At 46.6% G+C, this 25400-nt stretch overlaps 2 protein-coding genes across 5 annotated transcripts in view; both read right to left on the minus strand.

Moving 5' to 3' along the window:
• Positions 1-16053, minus strand: part of LOC125284436 (frizzled-3-like) — a 32061-nt gene extending 16008 nt beyond the window's left edge. For all 3 annotated transcript variants that reach the window (XM_048228377.1, XM_048228375.1, XM_048228378.1), the window contains exons 1-2: positions 15782-16053; positions 13671-14448 (exon numbers count right to left, since the gene is read on the minus strand). In XM_048228377.1, coding sequence (XP_048084334.1) covers positions 13671-14078 — 408 coding nt within the window. In that variant the 5' untranslated portion in view covers positions 14079-14448; positions 15782-16053. The remainder of the gene's footprint in view (positions 1-13670; positions 14449-15781) is intronic.
• Positions 16054-17913: 1860 nt separating this feature from the next.
• LOC125284437 (keratinocyte-associated protein 3) lies at positions 17914-23408 on the minus strand. Of its 2 annotated transcripts, none has more exons than XM_048228380.1 (7): positions 23245-23408; positions 22672-22856; positions 22410-22469; positions 21689-21889; positions 19892-20023; positions 18996-19082; positions 17914-18400 (listed from the first exon to the last, which is right to left on the minus strand). In XM_048228380.1, the coding sequence occupies exons 1-6, from the start codon at positions 23255-23257 to the stop codon at positions 19017-19019; spliced, it is 657 nt and encodes a 218-aa protein (XP_048084337.1). In that variant the 5' UTR covers positions 23258-23408; the 3' UTR covers positions 17914-18400; positions 18996-19016. The 2 variants fall into 2 exon arrangements, with proteins under 2 accessions (XP_048084337.1, XP_048084336.1); XM_048228379.1 differs by having other exon boundaries at positions 17914-18403.
• Positions 23409-25400: the final 1992 nt, after the last annotated feature.

Here is a 25400-nt window from a genome sequence, read left to right on the forward strand (position 1 = left end):
GGTTCGGGTTCCTGTCATGCTGATTGTTGGAACCAAAGGCTGTGTGTGCGGAACTGAATGAGAGAGAGATATTAACGCTTCTGTCTCCTGAATGCATGACACGTCTCTCTCGGCATTAAGACATCAGACTCCGCTTCCAGTCCCGACACGTCCTCCGTGAGAGAGATGATCCAGTCTGGTTACACACACACACACACACACACACACACACACACACACACTCGCAGTGCATAGATGAGATGAGCCGACACAGGGAGTCAACAGACAGGGAGCATAGTGGAAGTGAACACACACACACACACAGATGCACACATATACACACATATGCACACCCACGCACACACAGACGCACGCACACACAGACACACAGACGCACACACACAGACGCACACACACACACACCTAATCAGTATTCAGACACACACTCCTGTGGGGAAAGGCTGGGAAGAAATGAAAACACAAGATGACTTCATTAAAAGACTTGGCTGTGAGAGAAGCACTGGCAGGCTTAGGGCAGCAGGTACACCTGTCTATTTGGACAGGCACTAGAGAGGGCAGCTAAATTTAAGCCCCCGCCTGAAATAGAGTTCTGTGTCTCTCTCACTTTCACTACAGGGACAAGCCATTAAGAATAGCTCATGATACCTCTTCCATTTTACATAAGGACCTGCAGACGAATAAACTTCAACACTTCTCAGACACAACAAAGTAAACAAGTTCAAAAGCCAGACAGTCAAAACTCAAGCACTAGGCGGCCACTAGACGAAAACAGCCCGTCTAAAAACAGCCTCTATAATTCAGTCTGCATCTCCAGCGTTCGTCAGAGGAACTGGAGCAGGAGATGGTTGATAAGATCCTGAATCGTCACATATCTGGCAAAAGCATTTATATTCATTCAAGTATAATAGCAAATCTCATGTCCCTGGTTTACAACACAATACCCACACACACACACAATACCCACACACACATACACACACACACACACCTACACACAGGAAGCCTCAATATTTAATGCTGTGGGCCGTTGCTGATTCTCGAGCGACAGGGGTGTGTGTGTTGGAGCGTGAAGGAGCGCGTCCCCAGCCGAGAGTGTTTTGGGACACACACAGCAGGGGATCTGGGGGTACAGACGCCAAAAGCTCATCCTCACTTACCCCTTTGCCCTCCCCTCTCCATCTCATCCAAAAATCTCATCCTCTCTCTCTCTCAGGATCCTGCCTCCTGAAACTCAAGGGCACACTTATCACATCAGTGTCCAACACACTGCTCCCCTTCAGCATGACTGCACTCCAACATCCCACACACACATTTCAACCTGGCTGCACTACGTCACTACCACACACACACCCGTTTCAATCTGGGTGCACTGCAACACCACTACCCCTCACACACAAACATATGCACACACACACCTCCATTTCAATCTGACTGTACTACAATACCGCTCACACACACACACACTTCTCCAAAAGATATGAGAGGTAGAGAATGGTATCGCATTGCATGTAAGCAGACATCGCTGTTCCTCACAGGGCTGACTCAGAGTAGGCCATTAAGTGAGCCAAATCGACCCTTACTGGAGCCCTTTCTGCAGGGGAAACGTCCAGAATAAAGTGCTTCTGCTGCTCCATTTATTAAACAGGGATGACCTCACCTCACAGCGGCGTGGTACGGTGGCCGGGCGTAATAAACCACAGAGCCTCATATCTCTCATATCAGTGCGCCGACAGACGCGTAATAAACCACAGAGCATTCCCTCACAGGGCATCTTCTACAGAGGAGGACTCTGCGCTGCGTTCCTTTACCCCCGGCACTGCGCTGCGCTGCGCTGCAGAGAGGGCTGATGGACGGGAGGTTCATTAAAGCCCCGCGGGGTTAAATTCCCCTCACCCCAGCGGCGGGGCAGAAAGCAAGGGGGGCATGAGAGGGGCGTGAGAGGGCCAGCGGGGTTGGAGACAGCGAGGGTGATTTTGGCAGCGGGGCAAAGGAACGAACGCGCCTCTCTCTCTTTCAGACACACACACACACACACACACACACACACCGCCTTCAGCAGACACTCCTCCCTAAAAAAACACACATCAATGGATTGTTGTTCTCCGCTCTCTCCTTTTTTTTTTTCTCTCTCTTTTTCCCTTTTTTTTCTCTCTCTCTCTCTCCTTTTTTCCCTCTCTCTCTCCTCTCTCTCTCCTTTTTCTCTCTCTCTCTCTCTCTCTCTCTTTTTTCCCTCTCTCTCTCTTTCTCCTTTTTCCTTTTTCCTCTTTCTCCTTTTTTTTCTCTCTCTGTCTGTCTGTCAGTCTAACGAAGGCTTCATTTAAACAAATCTGTGAATGAAGGTTACCTTTGAAAGGACTCTGTGTGTGTGTGTGTGTGTGTGTGTGTGTGTGTGTGTGTGTGTGTGTGTGTGTGTGTGTGGGTGGGTGTGGGTGTGTATGTGTCAGGGCGCAGGCTGAGGAGCCCTGACTGCTTAAGAGGCTTTGTGTTAGAGTGTGAGAAAAACGAAATAATGCTAGCTCTCTAACTAGACTGTGGGGACGACATATTGACAGGAGAGAGAGAGAGAGTGTGTGTGTGTGTGTGTGTGTGTGTGTGTGTGAGTGAGTGAGTGAGAGAGAGAGAGAGAGAGAGAGTGAGAGAGACAGAGAGAAAGGCTGGAAGTGTGATGCCAAGTCTGGAGTGACCCAGGTGTCTAAAGAGAGGAGGAGGAGGAGGATTTGGTGGGCAGCTCCCTGTAATGGCTCTCTGGGCTGGCGGCAGGAGAGTGACGGCTGGTGGGGAGAGACTTGGCTGAACACACACACACACACACACACACACACACACACAGAGACAGACAGACACACACACACACACACCTCTCCTTCTTCCTCTCCTCATTACTGCACCTTGTAGCTCGCCCCTCTCTCTCTCTCTCTCTCTCATGTCTCCATTTATCTTCCCTTCTTCTCTAATATTTCCTTCCTCTCCTTTCATTCTGTCTGACATAGGATCTTGGCACACATGACAGTCTCTCTCTCTCTCTCTCTCTCTCTCTCTCTCTCTCTCTACTTGAGCAGGTGGAGAGCTCTCTAGCTTGTTTTACACCTTCTGGTGCCAACTGCGGAAGAGGAAGGAAGGAAAAAGCTCCTTGCACGATATTCATGGCACATGGATAAAGCCGCCATCTTTTCCCAGCAGATTAGTCACTCAAAAGGGAGGGGAGTCTTTAGAATCCCAGATTCCTTTCACCCGTTTTCTCTCTCTAGGCCAGTGTCACGCCGCACACATACACACACACATATGCACACACACACACACACACACAGGGGTGATATGTCTGTACTCTGTATCCCCACTCCTTAACATGTGGTGCTCAGAGAGGAGGACTGTTATTAGTTCCGCTCAGCCCAGGAAAGAGCTATGCAAAAAAAATAGAAATAGAAATATATATATATATATATATATATGCGTGTGTGTGTGTGTGTGTGTGTGTGTGTGTGTGTGTACACACATTACGCATAGACTACGCAAAATCTATTCACAAATTTAATACCACGAGAAAGCAGGCGGCGGCGACGACGACGACGACGATGATGATTATGATGAAGATGATGATGGGTTCACCCTCTCAGAGGAGCCCCGCACATGACAGGGACGACCCAGAGAAGCGTCTGCTACTTAAAGACGACCTACTTCATCTAGCCTATATAACAGCTTTCTCTAACTAATATTAAATGGTACCCATGGCAACAGCCATCCTGCCCAAAGCTAGTGTGAAGGACAGGGCAAGGGTGTGGGGGTCCTCCTCATTCCCAGAATGCCACTGTGATGTCCTGTCCTGTGCTGGGTTGTGTTGTGTTGTCTGAGACTGGGGATGTGAGTCTGGCTAAAAATAGCCCTGTGTGGGCACCACTGTCTTCCAGTGGTGCCCCCTCCACCACCACCACCACCACCATCACACACACACACACACACACACACACACACAGCCTGCTGCTGCCCAAAGTGCTGTTGATGTGTCAGAGTGCTCTTATATAACATGTCTACTGCCCCCATCCCAAAACACTGCCAAACACTGTCAGGTCATTCTGGATCAAACTTCATCACTCTCTCTCTTCCTCTCTCTCTCCCTTTCCCTTACCCTTACTCCATCTTTCTTCCTCTGTCTCAGTCCTATCTCTCCCTCCCTCACTCAATGTCTATCCCTCTCTTCTTCCCTCTCTTCCTTTATATTTCTCCCTCCCTCACTCCATCTATCTATCTTAGAGGGCACAGAGACCCAAAGCGTCAGAGTTCATCAGACATCTCAGTCTGCACTCCAGGCTTAATTACTTCAGCTCTCTCTCTGTGTGTGTGTGTGTGTGTGTGTGTGTGTGAGGGAGGGAGAAAGAGATTGAATGTGTCATTGGGCTGTTGAGTTTGTGCTCTAGCTTTTTTAGGGATGGTGTACATGTAAATGTGTGTGTGGTCTCTGTCTCTGTCTGTCTCTGTGTCTGTCTGTGTCTCTCTCTCTCTCTCTCTCTCTCTCTCAGGATGCATGGGCGAGTTTAACCTCCAGACAAGCAGAGGTCAGATGGGATGTTGGTGTAGACATCGGCATGAGCGTGACGGGTGCACACGTGTGTGTGTGTGTGTGTGTGTGTGTGTGTGTGAGGCCGTGCGTAAGTGTGTGTGTGAGTGTGTGTGTGTGTGTGTGAATGAGAGCAACAGCGTGGAGGATGGGTAGGCACGGCCGGCCAGTCTGTGGGTGGCTCTGAATGAGCCTGAATGGGAGAGTATCGTGCGTCGACACGAGGGGATGAAAGCCAGCCCTTTAGTGACCGCGGGGCGAGCGAAGATAAACGGCGCGCTGCACAAACCAATTGGCTGCGGGCAACCCACCAGCACGGCTCTGCACAATGGAGACATGCCCCGGTAGAGGAGGGTGTGTGTGTGTGTGTGTGTGGGGGGGGTCAGGAGGAGGAGTGTGTGATCGGACAAATGTGGAGTTATTTCCTTAATCTTCGCTCTTTTCTCAGTCTTTGGAAAAGGCAGAGGAAAAGAATGTGCTGCTTCCCTCTTCTTTTTCTTTTTCTTTCTCTCTCTCTCTCTCTCTCTCTCTCGTCATTCACCCGTCCTTGACTTCATCTCTTCTCTGTCTCGCCTATTCCCTCCTCTCCTCCTCCTGTCTGCTTTCCTCTCTTCCCCTCCTGTCTGCTTTCCTCTCTTCTTCTCCTCCTCCTCCTCCTCCTTCTCCTCCTCATTCTCCTCCTCTCCTCTCACTCTTCCTGTTCCAGCACTCTGCTTCCAGTCCTTGCTGCCATGACAACCACTGATGCCAAATACAGAGCGACCTCAGTCAGGGAGGAGCAGTTCTTTTCCCCCCTTTTCTACTTCATGAACGAGGGAGTTGTTTTTCCTTTTTCCTTTTTGAGGAGTCCTCATCCTCTAGGGTCAGGGGTCTCTGGGAACGACTCTCCCACTCGCTTGCTCACACACACACACACACACACACACACACGCAGGCAGTAATGCATGTCCTTTTGAGGCGACACAATTAAGGACTGTTGCCATGGCTACTCCTGTACCCAGTTAAGGAGGGTGAGGCAGTGAGATGGAGAAATGGAGTGAGAGAGAGAGAGAGAAAGAAAGAAAGAAAGAAAGAAAGAAAGAAAGAGAGAGAGGCAGCAGGAAGAGAAAAATAAAGGAACTATAGAGGAGGAGAGGGTTAGTAGAGGCCATCTCACCCAAAGCTGTTCTACACACACACACACACACACACACACACACACACACACACACACACACACACACACACACACACACGCCACAGGGGTCTTTTGAACAAAACTAGCGCTAACTCCGGGAGCACTCGTCATCATTAGGGATTCACCACCAGTGCTTGTGTCCATCCTTTCTACTTCAATGTTCATCACTTGTTCTTTTCCTTCAAACCAAACTCTGCCTGCTGCTCTCCTCCTCCCATCCGGCCCATGAGGCGTCTCTTCCGCTCGTCTCTATTAATGGTGCCGCTTATGTTTCTGGATGCTTGCCTGTGTGTGCACGTGTGTGATTCTGTGTGTGACTGTTGTATGCAGTGTAGCCTTTCCTCTTTGATCAGCTATGCTATTTTGCTGTACTGTTGGGCGAACGTGATCTGTGTGTCTGTGTCTCTGTGTCTGTGTGTGTGTGTGTATGCATGTGTGCGTGCAAGAGAGAGCACAGTGTGTATGTGTGTGTGTGTGTGTGTGTGTGTGCGGTGCATGTATGCATGCGAGAGAGAGACAGTGTGTGTGTGTGAGAGTGTGTGTGTGTGTGAGAGAGAGAGACAGTGTGTGTGTGTGTGAGAGAGAGACTGTGTGTGTGTGTGTGTGTGAGAGTGTGAGTGTGAGTGTGAGTCTGAGAGTGAGTGTGAGAGAGAGAGAGAGACTGTGTGTGTGTGTGTGAGAGAGAGAGACTGTCTGTGTGTGTGTGTGAGAGACTGTGTTTGTGTGTGTGTGTGAGAGAGAGACAGTGTGTGTGTGTGTGTGTGTCTGCGGTGCATGTATGCATGCGAGAGAGAGAGACAGTGTGTGAGTGTGAGTGTGTGTGTGTGAGAGAGAGAGAGAGAGAGAGAGAGAGAGAGAGAGAGAGAGAGAGAGAGAGAGAGAGTGTGTGTGTGTGTGTGTGTGTGTGTGTGTGTGTGTGTGTGTGTGTGTGTGTGTGTGTGTGTGTGTGTGAGAGAGAGACTGTGTGTGAATGCTGTGCTTTCTGTGCTGTGGGGTTAACTGGGGTTCACTGGCAGCCCCAGACCAGCACCGTCACCCTGGCCATCAGTCACGCCACGCCACGCCACGCCACCCTTCGTCTGTGCCACTCTCTGCCCACGCCAGGGCCACGCACTACCCAGCGCAGACAGCCAGCGCAGCACCCCAAGGCGTCTGCGACCAGGAGGTTATGCACGGGTCACGCCAACACACACACACCCATTACACTTACACACACTTACACACACACAAACACTTAGACACACACACACTCACAGAGAGACACACATCTCGGCCGATGGAGAGAGGCCAGGCTGCCGAGAGGGAGTTTGAAAGCAGCGGAGAATCTGTCGCAACATCAGGCTTAAGCAGGTTTAGTTTGGGGATAATATTTCCACGAGAGGAAATGAATGTTCGCCACGTGCTGCTGATAGCACTATGAGAACGAACGAGAGAGAGAGAGAGAGAGAGAGAGAGTTTGTAGGGGCTGCTGGACAAATGAATGGTTGTCTAATTCAAGGCATTTTCAATGTGCTGATATTTTCTTTTGTCCACTCTCCCTGATCTCTCCTTTTGTTGACACTATCTGCGGCGATTGCATGGGGCAGTCGGGAGCAAAGGGCTCTCGGGGGTTTGCAGCTTTGCGGCTTTGCGTGTGAACAAGCAGATCAGGGCCAAGAAAATGACCTCTTTCTTCCCTCCCGAAACCCGCAGGTCATGAGTCCAGCTCAGCCTAAGAACATAAGACACGGATAACCTATATTTACGCATTTTATTCCTTCAGCGGAGATTCCGCTAATCTCCCGCTCATACATTTCAGATCCACACAAATCTAAAGACCCCCAATAACGACCTTGACTTTAGTTATTCACCAACGTCGCTCAGTATCCCTGTTCGCTCAGCTCAGCCGAGCTTGTGCTTACGAACTTTGTATTTCTCATACATCTCCACAAAATGCTGGAGGTAATATTTGTATTTATTTATTTATTTTAAATGGAGTTGAGACGGCAGCTGTGTCTTCTTCACAAGGCAAACAGTCCAGCCTGGAGATGAAGCAGAAAAGCAACATTCTTTTGTAAACAGCCGCGTCAAAAATACCAATGAAGCCAAGCGTTTCCCACAGTTATGTGCCGCGAGCTCTTCACATAATCGCCCCCGCACATCGCTGCCAAGACGCTGAAGAGGAGAGCGATGTGCAGGACAGCCTGCAGAGACGCTGAAGAGGAGAGCGATGTGCAGGACAGCCTGCAGAGACGGTCAGTGGGACTGGACACAAGCTTCCTTCTTTTCCTCCCCTGAACGGACACACACACTGAACGGACACACACACTGAACGGACACACACACTGAACGGACACACACTGCTCTCTCCAGCAAGCCTGAGACGTGCGTACGGATGTCAGACAAAAACACATTGTGACCGGAGCGGTGAACCTGTTCTTCCCTATTCGGTAAGGATGGAAAAGGCGTGGTACAGCCACACACACACACACACACACACACACACACACACACACACACACACACACACACACACACACACACACACACACACACACACACACACACACACACACACACACACACACACACGCCTCACACACACACACGCGCGACACACACACACACACACGCTTCTGTCACTTCTCTGCGAGCACAGGGTAGGGGGAGGGGTAAGACAAGAAGTGCTGGTCCCCGTTCCTATCTCTGGTTTCACACACACACACACACACGTCCCTGGAGTGATGTTACATACATCCATGGGGAAAGGGAGGGGTGAGGACACACACACACCACAGTTGGAACAGAAGAGATTGGGAGGTGGAGCCTACCACCTCTGCAACACACACACACACACACCGCCCCCCCTCCCACCTCACGTGACCTAGGATGTTGTTCCAACCCACAGAGACCTGACACTGACACACACACACACACACACACACAGAGAGAGATCAGAGAGCGTGGGTTGGGTGCTATTGCCCTCCACTGAGACTTAATTGACTGCAGCAGAAAGAGAGGGAAAGAGGGAGAAGAGGGAGAGGGAGAGAGAGAGGAGAAAGAGGGAAGAAAGGAGACAGAGAGGGAGGGAGGGAAAGTGGGAGAATGGGAACCCCTCTGTCTCATCCTTTCTTTCCTCCTTACCCTCTCTCGCTCCCTCTCTCTCCTCCCTTTTCTCTCTCCCTTTCTCCGTGCTGATCAATCCCCCCATTGTAGGCCACACAGCAGATTAGGAGCCAGTTAGTGGTGCTGAATAACCAGCTGGCACCATTAGCGCCTGTCTGTCAGTCCATCCGTCTGCCTGCCCGCCTGCTCACCCACTCGCTTGCCCGCTCCCTCATCCACACACGCACCCACCCGCTCCTCACCTACACCCCCCCAACCACCCACCCATCCATCCTCCTGCCTGCCTGCCAGTGCTGTATGAGGGGGAGAAATGGGCTTTTAACAGATCTCCATCTCTGCCAGCACAGACTGCCAGGGCTTCAGTCCAGTCCAGTCCAGCCTGGTCCTCCTCCACAGAGGTCAGCTAGTGCATCAGCTAGTGCTAGTACACAGAGCTAGAGGGCCTCCATCAGTACGTTTACATAGCAATGCTAGCACACAGTGCTACAGGGCCTCTATCAGTACGTTTACATAGCGATGCTAGCACACAGAGCTACAGGGCCTCTATCAGTACATTTACTATGACGCGTCGTTGTTGTGTTAGACCGACCAAAACTGAACTTTTTAAATGCATGTAAACATGTTAGTCCTCCTCCTCTGCTAGTGCATCAGTGATGCTAACACACAGTGCTACAGGGTATATGATAACATGCTTCACACACTCCCCATAGTTACTGTGGCATTTGCCCAGACACTAGCAGGAGATGCTGGCCAGTTCAGAGCCAAAGCCAATCTAGAGTTGCCCGCTGTTACTATATATGGCACACACACACACACACACACACACATCTGGCTGAAAAAAAAGTCCCTAAAGCATTAATTATTCTGTTTTGCACAAGCATCACCAAGGCTAACTTATTTATTCAATTAAAATCATCCCATGGGAAAAATGTAGTGGTGTGATATTCACATCATAAACTACATTAGGCGCAGTCAGTTTCAACTCCCGCCAAGCTCTGGTTGGGTTGCCGTGGAGATTAAAACAGCGACATGTCGACTCCCACTCCTCAGTAGATTTGTTCCATCTGAAAGTGGGGTCAGTCCCTGGAGGATAGTTAACACATCACTGAATTACTGGCGTCTCTTGTGTTTAGCGATTACGGAGACATCTTATTTTATGCGCTGCGATTTATTTTGACTCTCTCCTGCTATTTTAGCCAGTTCTGTGCCGTTTGGCTGGATCTTCCATGGCTACTGATTACATGGATTATGTTTGTGAATCTCGGGGGATTTAAATGTAATTAGGTCTAAAATAGTCCAAGTTTAAATCAACTGAACTTCAACTTAACTATTCCCATGGCCACAATTACCAACATGCTCACTCAATCCCTCTCTCTGTTTACGCTTCAAATAAACGGGTAGGCTAAAAACTAGATCTCGATGTAGCTTTGATCAAAAACAAGAAGCAGATTTCACCAATTATCCATGTGAATAATACATATGGTATGAAGAAGCATATTTTTTACAGTCTATGAAGCAAACATGGAAATAAAAAATGCTGTCTACAGAATTCACAAGGGAGCAAGTCTGGCTGGAGCTATGAGGGTGGAGCTATGAGGGTGGAGATGTGCTGTTCCCCCATGCATACATGCACCCACACTGTAATGCAGAGAGAGCACTCACTCACCCACCCACCCACCCATGCACAGGTCGGTGAGAGGAGTCACCCACCTGCCCTCCCACCCACCCACGCCACAAGTCAGTGAAAGCAATCGCCTACACTCCTCCATCCACCCATATTACAGGTCAGAGAGAGCTTGTGGAGATTGGTGGGTGGTTCACATGTGGACATGTACATGATGTAGGACAAGAATACGGACACACACTGACACACACACACACACAGATGTCAGTCAACACACTCACACACATACACACACACAAGCCATCACAGTTGTGGTTGCGTCAAGGTCAATCTGGGTGTTTGAGAGGGGATGCTAGAGAGGAGACAGATGACAGACTCAGATGGCCGCTTAATCTGGAGAAAAACCAGCCTGCTGTGGCCCTGATGCGGCCATAATGTGGCCCTGATCCGGCACTGATCCGGCCCTGATATGTGGGTTGTATCTGTGTGTTATGTACACAGGCTAATGTTCATCATTACCTGAGGCAGAATGAAAATGTCAAACTCTCCAAAACACGTTCTGCTATCAGCAGTGTTTGGAATAACGCCGTTTAAAAGAACGGCGTTAGGTAACGACGTTATCGTTTCAGTAACGGGGTAATCTAACTAATAACTTTTCCTGCCGTTACAACGCCGTTAACGTTCCTGGACGTTACATGCGGTGCGTTACTATGCATTGATTGAATAAACTGTGTATTCCGAACACACCCCTGGCTCACAGCTAGTGAGGAGGTGGGTTAATAACGACGTAATTAAGCTAATTACGCCAGTGTTTTTACACACACACACACACACACACACACACACACACACACACACACACACACCGCAACAGCTAAAATAGAGATTCGACGAAACAGCAGAGGTCTGGTACCCTCGAAATCCAGAGTTCTCGCGAGAGCACAATGGTCTCTGCGAGACACTCTGGCAAAGAGCAATGATGCATGTTACTTTTACCCCAACATTCCGGGGAACCAGCTAAACTGATGAAGACAGTGCTGCAACGTTGGTGGACAGTACACATTGGTCGTTTTGTTATCCAATTGCGTCAAAGTCCGAAATCATTCAGAGTAAACATGGTCTAGTTTTATCCAATTGCGTGCAGTGAGATTTTTAAATGCATGCTTGTTGCCGCCCCTCGAGTTGGGCCAGTACATTGCTCTTTGCCAGTTCCTTAATCTTTCTAGATTATCAGGGTCTGGATTTTCCAGGCTAGAGGTTTGGAGCAATCCGATGAAAAGTTGGCATTTTCAAGGTGGAGATATAAGCACTACTTAAAATTCATTGTGGTCAAAGGCAAGAACGTGCATGTAATGTGTACATTATGTCCAGGAGCGAAGACTTAGTCGACATCCGTTGTAAGCAACTCTACTTTAATGAAGCATCTCACACACGCATCTAAAGCTAGTGGCCAAAAACACTGATACCTCCACCACAGATGATAGCTCACCATCCACTAGCAAAGAAAGACTCGGAGCAAAGTCCTACAAGCAGCAAAAGCTAGATCTTTCTGCCTCACAACAAAAACCTATGACAGTAGGTCTGTCGATGTGCAATAGGCACAAGAATCTTGAATGCAATCTTGAATTTCCCCTTGGGGATCAATAAAGTATCTATAGTTATCTATCTATCTATCTATCTATCTATCTATCTATCTATCTATCTATCTATCTATCTATCTATCTATCTAATAAATATTGAAAGTTATGTAGCCTACAAACACCTGTCTGTTCTACTCATTTCAACTGGCTGCTCAGAACTGCTAAAAAAATCCAAATTCTTTGACATATAGCAACTTTGGTTTTTTAACAGTAACGCAAATAGTTACTTTCCCTGGTAACGAGTTACTCTTATCATAGAGTAATTCAGTTCAGTAACTCAGTTACTTTTTGGAACAAGTAGTGAGTAACTATAACTAATTACTTTTTTAAAGTAACATTCCCAACACTGGCTATCAGTAGTGCTGGCTGTGTACCAAAATGGAATTTGAGTTGGAGAAGCTGTTCTGTTTACATTTGTATTTTCTGATGTTGAGTTGACTGCCCCCATTCCATTCTAGAGATACTATAAAGAGGACACTCTGCAAAATGTCTGATGATGACACACCAAGCAAAGACCACCACCAGAAAAACAGAACTGATGGTTGCACACACACACACACACACACACACACACACACACACACACACACACACAAGCAGATGTCAGAGCACACAGGCATGTCTGTAGGATCCCAAACACACAGTGACTATTTTCTGAAATCTACTGTTTTAGGCGGTCACTATTAGACCACAGAGAACATATTACTGCCAGACATGTTCCCGGACGAAAGAGCGAAGAGGCATCTCCCATCCCAGTGCTTCCCGTACATTGACTTATTTGTGGCAGCCCACCACAATATCAACATTGACCACCACACAATGATTTTCCAGGTTGTACTAAATTGTGCTTAAATCTGGTTAGCATCATAACCACGCTGTGCTAATTTGTTAAAAACGGTTGCATTCAAGTTAATTCTTCAAACCAACCACCACAGCCATTGGGGCAGCCGTGGCCTGCTGGTTAGCGCTTCGGACTTGCAACCGGCAACTTGTTGCCGGTTCAAACCCCGACCAGTAGGAACGGCTAAAGCCTTGGGTTAGGTGCCTTGAACCCCTCACTGCTCCCCAAGCGCCGCTGTTGTAGCAGCCAGCTCACTGCGCCGGGATTAGTGTGTGCTTCACCTCACTGTTTGCTGAGTGTGTTTCAGTAATTCACAGATTGGGATAAATGCAGAGACCAAATTTCCCTCACGGTATCAAAAGAGTATATATACTTATACAAGTTGTATAAGTATAAGTATAAGTATATATACTCTTTTGATCCCGTGAGGGAAATTTGGTCTCTGCATTTATCCCAATCCGTGAATTAGTGAAACACACACAGCACACAGTGTACACACAGTGAGGTGAAGCACACACTAATCCTGGCGCAGTGAGCTGCCTGCATCAACAGCGGCGCTCGGGGAACAGTGAGGGGTTAGGTGCCTTGCTCAAGGGCACTTCAGCCGTGCCTACTGGTCGGGGTTCGAACTGGCAACCCTTCCGGTTACAAGTCCGAAGTGCTAACCAGTAGGCCACGACTGCCCCCAATTATACTTACACTTATACACACTGATACCCCCCCTTCCTTACCTCCATGGCCAGAGCGGCAGTCTGCTGGTCGTAGTGGTTGAGCAGGTTGGGCATGAAGGTGGTGTTGTAGGGCAGGTCCTGGCACATGCGCAGGCCGATGGGCTCGCAGGTGAAGGTGCTGTGGCTCTGCGCCGCGTCTAAGTGGATGGCACCACAGCTGGTGCTCAACAGCAGGACGCCAAGCACCAGCGCACCCAGCAGGCGTGGAGGTGTCGGTGCGGGCACGTGCATGGGCACCCATTCACGGCTGGTGCCATGTCCCCACGCGGGGCTACAGGGCACAGCTTGCCAGGGGGGCATCTCTGGGTCACGACCTGGGTAACCAGGTAACAAGAGGTCAGCTACTGCAGAGGTGTCGGACGTGTTGTTGTGGTGATGGGGTGGGGGCGGGGTTAATCCTCTCGACATCCAGTGTCACCAGTATACTGGCGGGGCAGGGAGCTTAGACTCTCTGGGGTGGGACGCGAGGCTGCCAGCCCCCTCAGGGGGCCCTGCCTCCAGCTCATGGGGTCTCCAGGGAGCCCGACGGGGCCCCGGGTGGATGGAAGTCTGGCTGGCTGGCTGGCGTTCCCTCCCCCTCCCTCCGCTCCCTGCTGGCAGACCCGTCGCTCTCTTGGGTCAGTGCCCACTGCAGAGCTTTGATCAGCCGGCCAAACCACCCGGCGGCCTCTCCTCACATTCACGCTACGCCTCCTCTCCTCCGTCAGACGTAGGCAAACCCGCGCAGACGGCTACTGGTCTGACAAGGTAACTGTAGCACAGGTGCATTCACCCGTCCCTGTGAACACACCAGATTAAAACATTAAGTAAATCACTTACCCTGCCACTCAAATGGGTCTGTGTAGTAACAACTTCAGTATAGTTTCAGTAGTACAACTCCAGAATGTTTCTTATTTACATGTATTCATTTATTTAGCAAATCTTTCCAAGCAAAACCATAAAGGAGCCTACACACTACAGGAGACGCAAGACATTTTAGTACTATGCATATTCCTTGCACAAAACCTTTCTCTACTACTTCAGCTTCAGGATAAGTAGCATGCATCCTCAACTGCCAATTAATATATGCATGAATTATATGTTCTACAACAGTAAGGGGTTGTTAAGACTAAAGTCTGAGAGCACTCCTGGATATTCGGAGTCCTGGATAAGCATGGATGCACCCACATTTAAGGCACCTGGGTAAATACTAACGCAAAGGAAAAGATGTGACAAAAAGATGTGTCAGTAGTTTCCATGAGTAAACTAGACGCCTATCTTCTCAGAACACATATTAGCCTACATGAGACATCGCACCTACGGGCAAACATGAAGCGATAAAATCCGAAGGTTTTCACTTTTCTTTCTTTTCATCAGCTATTTGCTTCTGTCATGCACGACAGCCCAGGTTGTTACACCGCATAAAATGAAATCGCCGGGGATAGGCTACTACCTTCTCTCCGAGATCAGCATTAAACCGAACACGCCCTTCTTACAATCCCATCCTTTTATGAGTCTTTCTTATGTCTAATAGGCTATGTTTAATGAGTTTTCAATCAAATAATCCCAAGTAACGCAAAACCATATCCCATCCCCCCTCGCCACACGTCTGTGTGAGCTTGATGGACCATCTAACGTGCAGCCGGAATTTCTCACACCGCTCCTGCAGCAGAACACCACTCGCAGCAAATTGACTGAAATGTAACCTAAGTACACGCTTCCTTGGAGACGCCGGTGCAGTGTAGAACATTATACAACGGGATTAGGCTGCATCAACAAAGGTGGGGGTACATTTTAAAATTACACTACTTCTTCAGTTATACTAATTGAAAATATACATTTATATTAGGCTACCTTAACCAACAGGAAATTGCTAATTACAATGTTGCCATAAACCTCGCTGATGTAGCGTTACTAAAACCGGCAATCTCACAATTTCCACGAATGACACCATTCAGACGTAAAGTCGCTGTTGACCTAACGAGTGCCATAAGGTAGCAAACTTAATTGATTTCATAAAACCAAATCTGTTCTTTTTAATTTGGGAAAGTGTTGATAGATCAATATCATGCGCACACCTTGCAGCAACACTTAAAATGTTATTTGAAATACAAAAAAGAAGGAAACTTCACCTTTTACTGGCTGGTGTGCTGGAGACGTGACTTACTCACTCTGCTACTGTGTTTGTCGCTGTTGCTCTGGAAAAATAAGCCCAGTCCCCTTGTCTGATTCCTTTCTGCAGGTCCCGTTTATTTTTCCTTCGCATACGATCGCTCAGTGCAAGTCTGCTGGTCCCTGCAAGCCTTCCAAATGCATTAAACGCATTAAAAACAACTCTACACGTTGGTTTACGGAGATACGAAGAGCCAAGTGCCCACCCGACCCAGGCAGGAACAGACGCACATGAACGGTAACAGCCGAGTGGAGGAGGTAGTTGCTTTGCATATTCCCAACCGAAACTCCCCCTCCCGTTCTGATACGCCCCACCTTCTGCCCACGGCGCATGTCTGTGGGAGAGAAAGGATGCGCACCGCGATTTGTGCGTTATATTCCATATGTAAAATAAAATCAATTTGAAGCCTACTTGCCATAGGATCTGACTGACAGCTGTGTGCTTGTTATTATTGGAACTGTTAAGTAATACGCAGAACGCGGGCGTCTTGAACAAACAGATACATTAACTCGCATTTGTAGGCTACAATTTGATTTGTAAGATTGTTTACGTTAGTATTATAATGAAACGTCAACAATTTGTTTTATTTAATACAATTTCACATTATAGTGAATTTCCATTTCCAAAACTTTAACTTGTAACAACTGTGTTTATCATAATTTTCTTTTGATGATGATTGTTCACCAAGTTAACAAGTACAGTATGATCAAATAGAAACAAATTATTCCTAGACACAAGTTACTATCCGTTACCATCCAAAATATGCCAAACACATGACAGGATTCATGAATATGCCAAGGTTGCTCCACATTTCAAATAAGGAATTAGAAAAAAACTGTATATTTCACTGTATGGGCACTAGGGCAGGCACTAATACAATACAGTATTAGTTGCCTATTACCATACATACACACACAGTGACAGAAAACACAGACAAATGTATATAATTCATAAAACAGCAGCAGAGATAGGAAGCCTTTATAAGTCCAGACTGGAAGGATGGGGGAGACAATGGGCCAGGACTAATGAAGTGAAACAGGTCAGCGTGACAATGCCAGAGGAAAGAATAGGGCCGGAACCAGAGTGGAACGGACCAGACTGACACCACACCAAACTCAACCCCAGCACTGCGCTGGCATAATGTGTGGCATTATAGCATAGCTATCGACCGCTAACGGTAGAGTTAGTGCGGCGTTACAGCTGGCTTTATCACACACACACAGGACCAGACTAGAGAGGCGCAAAATCAGTCAGGAGGCAGGAACAGCAAAGACAATGACTAAACCATGCACTGAAATATAATTGAGTTAGAAGAAAAGGCGTTTACTATATGCCCCAGCTTTAAATAAAGGGTTTTTAACTTATTTTCCTTGGCTCAGTGCGAGAGTTGCCTGAAGTGCTGAATTGTGCCTGAATTGTGCTACCACAATTTTATAATCGAGTTAGATTTGACACAATTTACACACACAAAAAAACATCAACACTGAACCATACACTAATCACTAAAGCATTCCCATCATACAGTAGAAGATGAAATACCCCTATACAGAAAAGTAGTATTTCATTACCACAATTCTGTCTGGAAATGAAGTGCCTAAATAAATGTATATATTTGCAACAAAACATTACCAAATAAACTATTTTGTATTCTTTATTTTAAAATATGGGCACTTTTTTTCTTGCCCACTGAAGCAAAATCAGATTTCAGAATACAGTACTTAATTTTCAGATATTTAACATATAAAATCACAATACAAAAACTTAAATGAAATGCACAGTCTTCATAAAATACACATTTAATTATGTTGATTTCCTTCAGTGATGTCCAGAGGGCACCCAAAAGGCTCTCGGGTGGCCTTGCGCAGACAGTGTATGGTAGGGCGTGGAGTGTATGGGAGGGCATTAAGTTCCCTGGCCTGGAGAAATCCCTTTGTTTTGACAGTCAGTCGCATCCTTATGTCAATATTTATTTTGGCCTTTCAGCGCTTAAGGATTAACATGGGAGGGCTAGATTGGAAAAGCTTGCCTAAAACCCTCCACCTCCAACCTCCAACCCCCAAAGCTGGTCCGCGACCCCCCCCCGCCCCCCTCTCTCTTCCCCACATCACCACTGATGTGCAGGGCTGATTTAATGCACTTTAGACCTCAGGAGGCAAGGCTGGCCATGTGGAGAGCTGTCAGACAAACAGCTGTCCATTAACTTAAGAAATGTTTCAGAACAGTGGAGGGTTTTCACATCAACAGTAAATTGGGTAGTTTATGGAATCTTGAGCTCTGGGTACTGCATAATACTTTACCCCTTTACTGAGAGGCAGGTATGCTTCTGCTGTGTAATATGACATCTTGTCCCAGCATATTAAGCATATTAATACAAAACTGCTGTTATAATAAACATTTCTTCTACAGATAAAAAATATTTCATAAAATGTTTAAAATGTGACGGGACACATGATGGCACTTCTGAGACAGTGGGAGAACCTGCCTCAGCACTGAGATTATAAACACCTCATACAAGGATGGTAGTCCAGGATGGTGTGGAGCAGTCAGGATTAGTGTGCTCATCATCATCATCCCACTCCTGCTGTGAGAGACAAAATAAAAAATGTTTTGCTGCTCTTACAATGTTGCTGTTACTACACTGTATATACTGTATTTATTCTGCTCTTAACTGTTAATACACTGCACATATCCTTATTCTAAACCATACCACTTGCTTAACTGTATACTACTGTCTACATGGCACTATATGTCATATACTGTTTACACTGCACTACCTGTCACTACCAAACTGTTTACTTTTTTTTCTGATTTCTTGCACTTCTGGTTAGATGCTAACTGCATTTTGTTGTCTCTGTACTTGTACTCTACAATGGCAATAAAGTTCAATCTAATCTAATCTAAAATGTGTTATAGGCATACCAGATTTTTTTTAATAGAGTATGCTATAAATTGAAGGTCTGCACACATAGATACTATGGGACCATTTTATTTGACCTCTGCCTCTTCAAGCATCCATGATTGCATAATCAGATACATCAAGCTTTGTACACATGCTCTGACACTGGCCTCAGTGACCAACACATAGTGGTTCCTAACACACTGAAACTATCAAGCAGGTGTTAAAGGTTAGTACTAATTGTGTGTGTTTGTGCTAAATAACACACGAGTCTCACCCCATTGTCCAGGGTCGTTGTCTATGCCTGGGCGGTGGTCCCTTCTGGCCTTCTGCTGGGTGTGAAAGCCTCCGCCTCATCCCCATACTGGTCAGGAGGAAGAGATTACATTAGGACACTATTCCGCTCAGCCATTAAGGTGTGTGTGTGTGTGTGCGTGAGGATGCTATTCCACCCAGCCATCAAGGCCTTGTGTGTGTGTGTGTGTGTATGAGTGCGTGTGCGCGTGTATGTCTGAGTACACCATTCCACCTGGTGTGTGAGTGTGAGTGCATGTGTGTGTGTGGACATTATTCCGCCAATCCATTAAGGCCTTGTGTGTGTGTGTGTGTGTGGAGGACACCATTCCATCCAGCCATATAGGTCTTGTATGTATGTGTGTGTGTGTGTGTGTGGACACCATTCCATCCAGCCATATAGGTCTTGTATGTATGTATGTGTAATCTGACATTTGTTACAATTTAGTCTCATCTACACTACTAAGGTGTTTCTGAGCTGCTGAAACGGGATGATTTAAAAACGCTGTCGGCCCCATATTCATTTGAAAACTCTGGCGTGTGTGTGTTGAAGGTACAGGCGAAGATACATTCCACAGAGATGTGGGTGTATATGTGAGTGAGAGACTGACATAGTGTGTGTGTGTGTGTGTGTGTGTGTGTGTGTGTTGAAGGTACAGGCGAAGATACATTCCACAGAGATGTGGGTGTATATGTGAGTGAGAGACTGACATAGGCGTGTGTGTGTGTGTGTGTGTGTGTGTGTTGAAGGTACAGGCGAAGATACATTCCACAGAGATGTGGGTGTATATGTGAGTGAGAGACTGACATAGACGTGTGTGTGTGTGTGTGTGTGTGTGTGTGTGTGTGTGTGTGTGTGTGTGTGTATACACACCATACCTGTAGTCTGTATATGCGAGCGCAGGGCCCAATGCCTCCGAGGGTCAGTCCGATGACGAAACACCAGACGGACAAGGCGACCTCCAGGGCCGCCAGGAACAGCATGGGAAACCAGAGGGCCATCGTGGTGTCCTGCAACAGGAGACGAGGACGGATGAGCACAGGCGAGGCAGCAAGACAAGCCATTCATCAAAACCATTACACACACGGATTATCACCTGAACTCAAGGAGCACACACACACACACACACACACACACACACACAATCTCTGGGTTTGACCTTCTGCTCTCCTCTGGTGTCCTCTTCTATCTCTCTTTTCTCCACTCCCTCTATCCCTCTTTCTTTCTGTGCTTCTGTCTTTCCCTCTCCCTCCTCCTCGCTCTCTCTCACACACACAGGATATCAATTTGTACTAACAGCCATCCTTGAGTGATCAATCAAATGCTAATTGCAACAAACCAAGCTAATAACGCTTGAAGACGCACTGTGCATCTCAATAGTGCTTGTTTAGTCTGGGACTGAGGTCATTACCTCTGCTTGTGCCAAAACCTTTAACCACAGATGTGCATGTATGTGTGTGTGTGTGTGTGTGTGTGTGTGTGTGTGTGTGTGTGTGTTGAAGGTACAGTCGAAGGTGGGTGTATGTGGAAGGTGGGTGTGTATGTGAGTGAGAGACTGACATAGACATGTGTGCGTGTCGAAGGCACAGTTGAAGGTACAGTCCACAGAGATGTGTGGGTGTGTATGTGAGTGAGAGACTGACATAGACATGTGTGCGTGTCGAAGGCACAGTTGAAGGTACAGTCCACAGAGATGTGTGGGTGTGTATGTGAGTGAGAGACTGACATAGGCGGACAAAGTACACAGCTTCATTCCTTGAGTAAAAGTACAGATACCCTTTGCTAAATTTTACTCAAGTACAAGTAAAAGTACAACAGTCAGATGTCTACTTAAGTAAAAATACTAAAGTACTTGTTTTTAAAAGTACTTGAGTATCAAGAGTACATTTTCTAAATATTGCATTACTACTGCCTACAGTGCTTACATTTATGTACAGAAACATCCTACATGGAGTTATGAAACAATTTAATGTTAATACCTTGGAGAATGTAAAAGGAATTGAAAGTAAAATCAAGTAATTTTCATTTTTTTACCATGTTGCCAGGGATGGGCAGTATTTCTAATACATGTATTTCAAATACGTATTTCAAATACAAAATACTATTTTGTAATGGAAACACTTGAAGCAAAAACTATCATTAACTTGTTCAGAAAATTGAAATAGTCTGGCGAGGTGGGGCCACAGGTTGGCACATTCCCGGGATGGACCTGCTGCGTCTTCAGCCATTGTTTCGTCCATGGTTTCGTCTCTTATCTAAATCTAACCATGGAGTTGACTTTGGCGGAAAGCTGAAGGTGATTGCTGATAGGCTGTCCCAATCAGTGGCGCCTGCACAATCCAATCACTTTTGAGAGGGAAACAACAAATTGAGGGTTTCGAGATTTTTCTTTTTTTTTTTTTTTTTTTTAGAAGTAGTAACGGGTAGTCACGGTTATGGATAGAAATGTAGTGGAGTAAAGAGTACAATATTTGCCTCTCAAATGTACTTGAGTAAAGTCATGAGTACTCCCCAAAAATGATACTCGTGTAAAGTACAGATCCCTCAAAACTGTACTCAAGTACTGTACTCAAGTAAATGTACCCCGTTACTGTCCGGCTCTGGAGACTGACATAGTGTGTGCGTGTGTGTGTGTGTGTGTGTGTGTGTGTGTGTGTGTGTTTTGAGAGACTCACATAGATGCGTGTGGTGTCGAAGGGGCATTCCACAAAGATGGGTGTGCGGGCGTTGATTGGCACCTCGCTGGCGTTCTTGCAGCCCTTCATCAGTCCAGCTCCGTCTCCTGACACAGTCACACTGATGGCTATCAGCAGCCCCACGCAACACGCCGCAGACAGCAGCGCATTCAGCAGAGAGCTGACCACCAGACCTATGTGCTACAAGACGCAGCAGACATCAATGACCGCACGCACGCACACATCACATACAGCAGCACCTTCAACAGAGAGCTGACCACAAAACCTATGTGCTACAGGACGCAGCAGACTTCAATGACCACACACACACACACACACACACACACACACACACAGACACACACACACACAGCAAGCCGCAAGACAGCAGCGCGTTCAGCAGAGCTCACCACCAGACCTATGTGCTAGAGGAGGCAGTAGAGGTCAGCAACCACCTTAAAACAACTACACACACACACACACACACACACACACACACACACACACACTCCTTTTTGTATGGGATGACATTTACTTATGTATTCTATATTCGTATCAGACTCATTCTAAAGACTACCGATATCTACGGCCCTTATTTATTACACTGACACCCAAATCAATTATTGCATTCCTTACTCTTCATTGCTCTGAAACAATAACAGAGCAAAAGTTCAGTAACACCAACAACGCCACTCAATCAGGAAATATCAAAAGGGCTTACCAGTTTCCGAACTGGCACATTTCTTGACACCAATATCGCGATGATTCCAGAGGCGATGCTCTAGAACAGGGAGAAGGCAACGATATGGGGGAAATTATTCTTTCCATGGTTGTTTTTAGTTTAATTGACAAAAGTCCTACTATCCATTCAAAAACATAAACGGTCCCCTTGTTTCTCTCATCAAACTCATAACTAGATCTGATGCCAATCTCACAGGTGTAACGGTGGTGTTAGCGATGTGGGCTATAATAACTTCACTCACCAGCAGTGCTGAGGTCACGGATATGATGTTGGCTGCCGTGAATTCTGTGGTGATCTCGTTGTTGGGTTTGGAAATGTGCCGCAGGACGCTGCCATGCACGATGGCTCCCAGGATGAAGTTGATGTGGCCGACCAGGATGAGAATGAGCCCCTTCTTCATGAGCCAACCCGGCCCCTTCTCTTTATCTGCCCCAGGATTAAGAAAAACGTATTCCCCTTTACGGATACCTAGCCAACGTGTAGGCCAAGCCAAGCCAAACCAAGCCTACATAGTGTTGTTTATAGCGGTTAGGTGTTATAGAGGCCTGCTACAAATGTTGATTTCAGCATCTTTAGAATAAAAAAGATGTTGAAATCAAGGCTATTTTAGGCATTTTTTAAAATAATTTAAGCAGATCTAATGTTACATATTAATAAGAACTATTTAATAATAGAGCTCAGAATAATTAATCAGAGTATCTGCCAAGGCGAAAGGCCGTAGTTGAATGAAGAAAGAAACGTAGGCTAGGGCAAGATACTTTTACACTGCAAAATAAACCTCAATGCAAATCATCCAGTCCGGTTTAACACTTACCAAAGCCACACATGCCTAAAACGTACTTAAATCACCGCAGGGCTGTTCAATGTGTTGGGTGTAACTTGTAATCCCATAAAAAAACCTTCATTAAAATCTGTACGTGTTTGCCTCCTTCCTAGAGTTACCATCCGTGTGACGTCATTTTTTTACCTGTGAGCCGGAAGTGGGCGGTAGCATCGAAACAAAGGTCATTCTATGTTTAATACATACCCTCGTTTTCGGTCTGGTCCTAGCCTTCATAGGCTACAACCAAGTGTTTCTCATTCATCAGCATTCACAAGCTTTTAGCCAATTTTACAGTGAAACTTCCATTAATTGCAGTAATTATGTGTGATTTATCTGATGACACCGATCAAAAGGGATATTACCAGACTATTAGGCTATGTAAAGAGATCAGAGTACAGCCTCACCAAACCATGCAGAGATTGCTTTTGAGAAAAACAGGAAGAGCAACAATTAATAGATTTCTTAAAAGCATGTTATTATAGCCTAGTTGGTGCATGTTCCTGGTGATGAACTGGAAAGAGTAGGCTACTATGGCCATAAAGAGAAGGATAGGACAGCCTGTGTCTGTTAGTGATACTGTTGCTACCTGACTTGGAGCAAACACCCAGGAATGGATTTGTGCAAGATTAGGACCGGTCATGGACTAAATGAGGGCCAGCATTGGGCCATATCAGGACCAGCATTCGACCAGAGCAAGGCCAGCATTGGGCCATATCAGGACCAGCATTGGGCCATATCCGGACCAGCATTGGGCCAGAGCAAAGCCAGATGAGGACCAGATTTGCACAGTCAACTGTATACCTGAAACCCTGAGAGATTCATGTGTATTTTAGTGGCAAACACACAAGCACAGACAGAGTGAATCCTTTCAGCCGACTTTCTCAAGTAACTGTAAACACCACGCATCTTGCACACCAGAAAATGGGGAAAAAAGTGAAACTTCAGTATTATTTCTTGCTTGTTTTGCATAATTAATTCCAAAGTGCTGACATGCTCACTGAGCGTGACTTTGAACTTTGACAGCGTAAATCCCAGCAGCTTTACATTCCTCATTGTTTGGCTTCTCCGCTTTTCTCCCCAGTAGAGGTTAACACCAGCTAATGAGAAGATGAATATGCAGTAAGTGGCATAAATCTGCTGAAAACAGAGATGTTCATGAATAAGCAGACTGCCATTCCCCCAGTGTAAAGTTGCACACATGTTTGCATGCTTATGTGTGTATGAAACTGTGTGTGTGTGTATAAGTGCTGTTTTGTTGCTTTTTTCATGTGAGTGTGCATGTCTCTTTATGTGAGGACAAGCATGTGCTCATAAATATCAATCTTAAGTGTGTGTGTGTGTGTGTTTGTGCAGAAAATGCACTTTGCATATTAGTCTGTTTCTGCATGCATGTGTAAGTATGCATATGCATGCATGTCTATGTGTGCCTGTTTTCATGTATATATGTGTGTGTGTGTATGCATGTACACCTGCCTGTGGGTCTGTTTTTGTACATGTGTGTAAAATCCTGAGGACAGCTGTCTTTCTGTGGTACCTCCTCTTCGTGCTTGACATAAGACTAGGTCTGACACACACACACACACTATCTCTCACACACACAGATTCTTTCCCTGTCTCTCTCTTTCTCATACACACACACAGATTCCCTATCTCTCGTCCACTCTCTTTCTCTCTATGTCTCTCTCTCACACACACACACACACACACACACACACACACACGCATGCCTACATCTGGGGATGGTTAAATTACACTGCGTTCCCTGTCCATGGCTGACACTCCCTGGCCCTCCCTCTCACTGGTAAAGTAATATGTCCTGTATGGAGAAGGGAGATGGATCATTCCCTGCCATGAACATAGCGGAGATGCCCGTTTAGATTACCAATAGACCGCCGCCAACTGCTGTTTGTCTGTGAGATCCTGTCTGCAGGCATGGTTAGCTGTTGGTTACTGTGGGTTGAGCAGAGGTCCAGTGTTTGTCCAGAGCTAATCTTTACATAGATAAGAGGTGTATGAGGGAGGGGTTGAGGCATCCAAAGTCCCAAAAGCACACACACACACACACACACTCACAACACGCATGAAAGTGAAACAGATAGAGGAACAATTGAAGAACAGGCGAGGTTCCAATATATACATATGCAAAC

This window comes from Alosa alosa, chromosome 19, assembly GCF_017589495.1.
Source record: "Alosa alosa isolate M-15738 ecotype Scorff River chromosome 19, AALO_Geno_1.1, whole genome shotgun sequence".
Lineage (NCBI taxonomy): Eukaryota > Metazoa > Chordata > Actinopteri > Clupeiformes > Clupeidae > Alosa > Alosa alosa.